This window comes from Monoraphidium neglectum (genome assembly GCF_000611645.1).
Source record: "Monoraphidium neglectum strain SAG 48.87 unplaced genomic scaffold scaffold03207, whole genome shotgun sequence".
NCBI classification, from domain to species: Eukaryota; Viridiplantae; Chlorophyta; class Chlorophyceae; order Sphaeropleales; family Selenastraceae; genus Monoraphidium; species Monoraphidium neglectum.
The window spans coordinates 179-6961 of NW_014010421.1; the positions used below are offsets into that span (position 1 = coordinate 179).

The 6783-nt window shown below is 62.6% G+C and overlaps 3 protein-coding genes across 3 annotated transcripts; 1 reads left to right on the forward strand and 2 right to left on the reverse strand.

Moving 5' to 3' along the window:
* Window positions 1-408: 408 nt before the first annotated feature.
* MNEG_12362 (hypothetical protein) lies at window positions 409-654 on the reverse strand (the record flags this gene model as incomplete). The annotated part of the gene is made up of 1 exon (XM_014039164.1): window positions 409-654. A coding segment is annotated over one exon (246 nt), but the record flags the coding sequence as incomplete, so codon positions are not given.
* An 872-nt stretch (window positions 655-1526) lies between these two features.
* MNEG_12363 (hypothetical protein) lies at window positions 1527-5119 on the forward strand (the record flags this gene model as incomplete). Its single annotated transcript, XM_014039165.1, has 6 exons — window positions 1527-1717; window positions 2008-2028; window positions 2734-2838; window positions 3069-3394; window positions 3621-3929; window positions 5055-5119. 6 exons carry the CDS (start codon window positions 1527-1529, stop codon window positions 5117-5119), a joined length of 1017 nt encoding a protein of 338 aa, XP_013894619.1.
* An 802-nt stretch (window positions 5120-5921) lies between these two features.
* MNEG_12364 (hypothetical protein) lies at window positions 5922-6195 on the reverse strand (the record flags this gene model as incomplete). Its single annotated transcript, XM_014039166.1, has 1 exon — window positions 5922-6195. A coding segment is annotated over one exon (274 nt), but the record flags the coding sequence as incomplete, so codon positions are not given.
* Window positions 6196-6783: the final 588 nt, after the last annotated feature.

Genomic DNA, 6783 nt, shown 5'->3' on the forward strand with positions numbered 1-6783 from the left:
CCCCGCGCCCGCCCCCGCGCCCGCATGCAACGGCGCGCCGCGCCGACTAACGCGTCGCGCCGCGGCCGCCCTTGCGTCCCAGCACTCACTTCTTCACGTACACCCAGACCAGGTTCTTCGGGCGGAGCGTGAAAAGCACACTGGGCAGATCCACGGGGGGATACGTCTGGTGGGAGGGGACGCGCCAGCCGGCAAGAGTGGGTGAGCGGGGTGATGGAGTCGAACTCCCCCAAGCGCCGCTTATCATCGGCGCTGCTGCCAGCTGTCGGCTGCGGCCGCCGGCTGGCGCGCGGTCCTGGGGCGCGGCGGCCTCACGCACACAGGAACTGGAGGCCGGCCCATGGGCAGCAGATGCCGTGTCCACGGGCGCCGCCGCCCAGCGGCCCTGGTGCCACTGCCCCCGCTCACTTTGTAGAGGTGCTTCGGATCGTCCCCTACTCCATAGCCGAGTGGGCAGATGCCCGAGGTCCCGGGCGCCGCCGCCTCACGCGCGCTCGCCACAAACGGGTTGCGGTGGCGGCCCGGGGCCACCCACGCCTCTGCTGCTGCCGCCGCTGCGATCCCCGCCGCGGCCGCCGCCGCAGCTGCCGCAGCTATGCCGTGGCCGCTGCCGCCGTGCAGCAGGGCCGCCAAGCCCACACCGCCAGCCGTCATTGCGGACAGAGCTGCGTCGCCGCTGCTCCACCAGCTGCTGCTGTTGTGGCGCGTCCTCCGGGATGCGAGGGGGGTACGGGCTGTGTCGCCGTACGTGTGCAGCAATAAGAAGTTGCCCTGTTTTTGCTCTCACTCAAGTTGATGGCAAGCTGACAGGGCTCTAGCTGTGCGCCGCGTCTGTTGAAAACCCCGTGTAATGATCTGACATTTCGGCCCTTTCCTTGAAGTTATTCGGAACGAGAGAGCGCGTAGTATCCAAGGGTGCACGACATATGCATGTCGTTTGTGATTCTGCGATCCCTGTCACCTGCAGTCACCCGGGTTCACACTCGGAACATGCTCGCCTCCCAAGCCTCCCCTTGGTCTGACAGAATGCTTTCGCAAAGAGGCACTTTCTGATCGATGACTATTTTCGGACGAGGCACGGTGATTACTACCCAATACGCAACCCTGTCCGGGTCTTTCGCTGCAGCGTGAATCACCGTATTAGAAGAGACTGAGGAGTGCTTGCAGTGCGAGGTGAGAGTGGGGACGAGTTGAACGAAGCCGCTGCCCATCTTCGCCAGGCCCAGGCAACTTTCCACAGGCCCCCTTGATGAGTTTCTCGCACCGTATGGCTTATGATATGCGCCGTCGTGTAGGCCTTGAGAGCAGCCGGCTAGCTGTAGCTGCCAGGTGCGCTCTGGCTGGGGCAGCTCCTCTGAGCGCCAGCCGCTCCTGGCTGCACCCAGTGCCTGCTAAGGGGTGCAGCGCTGCCTTGAACCTGATGGCGGCTTCATCGCCGTGCTGGTTACAAAGCCAGCTCAAGCTTTTAATGTGCTGCCTTCCCCACGATGCCCATCTGGACGCCGTGCGCGCAGGCGCCAGTCGCCATGGATGAGCCAACTCCCAGGCAGCAGCTGCTGCTGGCACTGCCTGAGATGTTCCCCGGCGATGACAACATCGAGTTCTGCGGCGAGGCGGCAGTGGCTATCGGCCAGATGCCCGTCGACTGGTCCGCCGGTCTGCTGCGCCTGCCGGTTGGCGCCCGAAAGGCGGCTATCCAGGCAGCCGTCCGAGGTGGGTGTGGTTGTCCTTCTGAGATACGGTGATCTGATGGTGCGACCAGGCAGTGTGTCTTGTGCACCCAAAAGTCCTTGAGGACGCTGGGAGGCAGTTGTTAGCGGTTTCATCTGCGATGCCGACAACACAGCAATGGGCCGGACCTGCTGCTACTTGCTGCTATTCGCTGCTCTCCCTCTTCTCCCCTCGTTCGCGCCCAATGATGTATGCTGCCACACGCCGACTTGTCTTCTGCGCCCGTGATGTTGTTTGCCATTCTGCGTTGCCGCCATCCTGTCCTTCGCTGTCCAGGCGCAGGATCGGCAGCACCAGGTGAGCTCTGCGTGCACGTTTACACAATCCTGATTACGCATTGGCTGCTGGGGCTCAGGCTTTATGGGGTTGGCAACAGTAAGTGTGGCTGGTCCAGGTGGAGCGGACGTTGTATAGCGCTGACCTTTGGTTGAGGGCTCACTGAGCCCTGGCAGCTGCACCGCACCCTGCAAGTGTGGCGGCGTGACAACCCTGTCAGGTCCTTGCGGCAAGCGCGCATGTTCTATGCTTGCTTTGCCTGGTCGGCACCACTTGTGTGCCTGCGGGTGCGCGACTGACTGTGCACCTTTGCGCTTCCCATCTAATTCTTCTCACTTGCTGTGCTCCATCACCGCCTCTAAGCTTTTCTTCCACAATGCCCTTTCACCACCTCTGACCATTACTCGTTCGCTTGGGCCTCTGCAAATGATCCACAGAAGCGGGTGAGATGCTGCAGGGTTTCGTGATAGTGCTGTGTGGCAAGCCCGCCAACACTGCAGCCCCAAGCTGTTGTGCGTGGACAGAGCAACAAACTATGCAGCATCAATTTTGTATTATCCAAGTCGCACGCATCCTCATGTGCAAGTTGCTAGCCACTGCTGCTCAACTCACAGTGCCGCCAGGCCATGCAGCGCCACTTGCATGCACTACGAGCATGTTGCACTCTTAAGTCAGCACAACCTCTCTTCTGTATCACATGTGATGCTGGTGCATGCATCAATGCAGGGGCTGGGGCATCAAGGCAGTCCTGGTGGTCGTGGTGGTCGTGGCTGTGGTCGTGGTGGTCATTGTGGCCGTGGCTGTGGTCGCTGCTGTGGCCGTTTGGCTCAGGTGCGCAAGAAGTTCCGCACACCACCCGGTGGTCCAACCCACCGCTGTGCCTCACCCAGCTGTTTCACGACGTGCCTTGGCTTGGCTCTCACACAGAGATGGCCATTGCATAACCTTTTGGCGATGCACGTGCCCTGAGTTTGTCCCCCGTGCTCGCCTGCGCCTGACGCCGACGCCAACCTTTATTTGCTTGCAGCTGGCCCTGACCTGTCAGCAACTATTACCGCCAGCCTGGCGCGGATTGAGGAGCTATTCAGGGGCAGCTTGACGCGGCAGGCGGAGATATTCACGGCCAGCCTGACGCGACAGGGGGAGGCATTCACGGCCAGCTTGACGCGGCAGGAGGAGGTCCTCATGGCCAGCGCGTTGCAGCAGGTGGAGGAGCTCAGGGACGACGTGATGCAGGTCAAGGAGCTGCTGAGGGCACTCATGCCGGAGTGCCGCTTTCCGATGTCCTCCGCCACCCGCTCCTGCGTGCGCACGGCGTGCGAGCGCCTCGGCTACGGCATCAGTTTCCACGTCAAGCTTCCGCAGCCCAGCTGGGAGGAGCAAGGGGGTGAGTGTCTTGGGCGTGCTGTGGCTTGTGCCGACGCATGCACGTGTGACACTTCTGTCGGATGGCTGACTTGCTCACGGTGGCCTAGCCCATGGCACATGCAGGGATGCCCTTGCCCCCTTCCCCCTCCCCCAAAAACAACACACATTCATCTCTGCACACTCAGCCCTGCTCAGCGGCTTGAAAAGTCACCGTTGCTGCCACTCCTGTACTGTGACTACTGCAGAAGTGGCTCCCGTGGCCTGGCGCGCCAGGAGTAAGGAGGACCCAGCCATGCTGACAGAATGCAGGCAGTGGCTGCAGGATCACATGGCCCCTCCTGGCGTCACGGTGTATCGCGTCACCTCTCGGCAGTGGTTGTACGCAGACTACAACCACCTGAACGTCAACGTTGTCGGCGGCACGGACTTTGTCTTCATGGCCGACTGCGTCTGGCGGGGCCCGGTGGACCGCGAGCCATCTGTCCCTGAGCTTATGGGCAGCCTGCAGGGCGTCCTGGGTGCTTACGAGCTCAGATCCCAGGCCTATGTGCAAGGTGGGCCCACGATGATTCCAGGCCTTTGTCATGCTGCCCTGCGCCTGCACCCTTCCACACATGGCTGTGTCATATGGTTCCCGACTGGGCTCCGATTGGTTGCACGAGTGTATCCACACAGTACGGTCATTCGCAATGTTCAAATGCCATCGCACGTAGTCTGCCTGTATGTTGGAGTGCACTTGAATTGTGGCACTCTGCCCTGCCCTCCCTGCTCCTGCAGGTGAAGGTGCATTGAGTGCATGGCCACAGGCGGTGATGGAGTGCATCGGCCTGCGACAGGGCACGGGCCGGCAACTGCCTGTCGCCTTTGGTGACTGCAACCAGCATGCAGTCGTGACTTGGGTGGCAGAGGGCGCAGAAATCACTCTGCAAGTGGCGACGCCTCTTGAAGCAGAAGATGGACGTCCGGCGGTCGCCTTCATGCGCCGGCAGCTGCAAGAGCAACTCCAGCACGTGCCAGGTGAGGTTCGCACTGATGCATGCGCCTCTTTTCGGTCTGCATGCGTGCCTGCAGCAGGGCACTGCGTTCATCGGACGCCATTGCGTGGGTAGCATCGGGCCAAGCATGTGGTAGCAAAGACAACACAAGCATCGACGCGTGTGTGTGACGGTGGCTGCCCCACCATCCAGAGGAAGTATTGTTTGCTCTGCCAGCTGCACCTTCGCCCCCCCCCCCTCCCCGCACGTGTGTTGAGAGGTGAAGCTTGCACACTACTACAAAGCACATGCCGATTCAACGTATACTGCACTGTGCAACCCACATGGGCGCAGGATCGCTTGGCGCGGCTGGCGGGGCAGGTGCCACCCGGGGTGGTGGGGGCGGCGGCGGCGGCGCGTCTGGCAGCGGCGCGTCTGGCAGCGACGCGTCTGGCAGCGGCGCTGGTGCGGGCGGAGGCAGGGTGACCAGGCTGGCTTCAAGACGCGCCACCGCTGCAGCACAGGAGGGTTCACACCAGCAAACAGCAGGGCGCGGCACTCCGGCAGCGGGCCGCAGCCGCGGCGGCGGCACCGCAGCTGGGGCAGCAGCTGCGGGAGGGCTGGCCCCTGCGGGATCCCCATGTGAGCCTCTTGGGCTGGATCAGGATTTCGTCGATGCTGTGCGGCTGATCAGGGGTGCTGCAGTGGCGTATGGTGTTCCGGCTGACTTTGGCAAGTACGAAGAGCTGGCGCATGCTGTGCCGGAGTAACCCTTGACACCAGGGGCGTGTACATGTGCTGTATCCATGTTGGTTCGTCTGTACAACCCCTGTGCAAATCGGGCACTCAACGGCCGACGACACCTCACACACGCACACTGAGTGTAAAGGCAAAACATCCCACGCTGCTGCTGCTGCTGCTGCTTGAAGGGGCGAGCAGTGTACATCAGCTTGCTGGACACAAGCCTGCCCAGCCCCATACGAATGAGCTTGCTCATGGGCTCTGGGTCCTCTGTTTTGAATTACTAATTGCAACACCTGGAGAGCTTGCCAGGAAGCGTGCTTTCAGCAAATGCGATTTGTCACACACACCATGCACACATATGGGGTGCAGCGTTGAGGGTTTACAGGCATCCAGAACCGGCGCAGAGCAGAGAGGTTGGCAGGTAGCTAGCACACCCATCTGGCATGGCTGGAAGAAAATTGAATGGGGTACATCCAGTGGCCAGGGTGCCACGCCAACCTGGCTTGCCGTTCCTGCACCCGAAAACTCAGAAAGACGCGCGACTGCCAAGCGAGCGCTGCAGGCATCGATCACGCGCGCAGGGCTTGACTAAAATAAGTGGGCTGGCCGTCTAAAATAAGTGGCGTGGCCAGCTCAACGGGCGCCGCTCAGCAAGACGGCAGGCTGCGCGCCCCTCATCAACCCCGGGGGTCCCGGAAGCGCCCTGGACCCAGCCGCACCACGGCCCCGGCTGCTGCCCATCCGGCCAAATAATGGATCTCATCCCAGCGCCTCGTCCCAGGGCTGGGGTCCCCTTGAAGGGCTGCAGGTGCAATGCACCCCTCAAGGTCAAGACGTCGCCACGGAGGCCGCCGCCAGCCGCGACGAGCGCCGCGTCGCGCGCGTCGCACTCATCGGGGTCGCCGCCGGCGTCTCCTCCCCCGCCGCCGCGCCGCCCGCCGCGCCGCCCGCGCCCGCGGCGCGACGCACCGCGCCGCGCGACTTGCTCGGCGTCCCGGGGGGCGAGGAGATCGCGGGAGTTGTGGTGAAGGTGGCCGTGGGGCCGGGGGCGGGGCGTGCCGCGCCGACAACGATGGCTGCCGCGGAGGGCTTCGGGACGAAGCTGCGTTGGTCGCGGAAACCAGTGTTGGTAGGGGTGCGGTGTGCTGCTACCTACCCGTGAGAAATTCACACGTCACGTCAACACACACACACACACACACACACACACACACAAGCACACACTCTCATAATAACACACTCATAAACACACCACGTGCCCGTTCCCGCACGCCACCCGGCTCACAGACCTGATGGCGTGGAAGGCGTCTGCGATGGGCTGCGTGAAGTCCAGGGGCCGCCCCAGCGGCTCAGTCAGCAGGCTCTGGACCACCTGGGGGGCGGCGGTTGACCAGCATTGGTTGACTAGCATTGGTTGACAAGCGTTGGTTGACCAGCATCGGTTGACCATTAATGGTTGACCAGCATTGGTTGAACAGCAATGGTTGACCAGCACTGGTTGACCAACGTTGGTTGACCAGCACTGCCATTGCGGATTGGTGCACCTTGTGCCGACGCGTGCATGTGGACTGCGCACCGACCGCGAGCGGAACGCGCGTCCCTTCGCATATGGCGGCGAAAAACAGACGCCCATCGCAGCTTCCCGCGCGCGTACCACCTGCGCGGCAGCGGCGGCCCCGCGCAGCCGCCC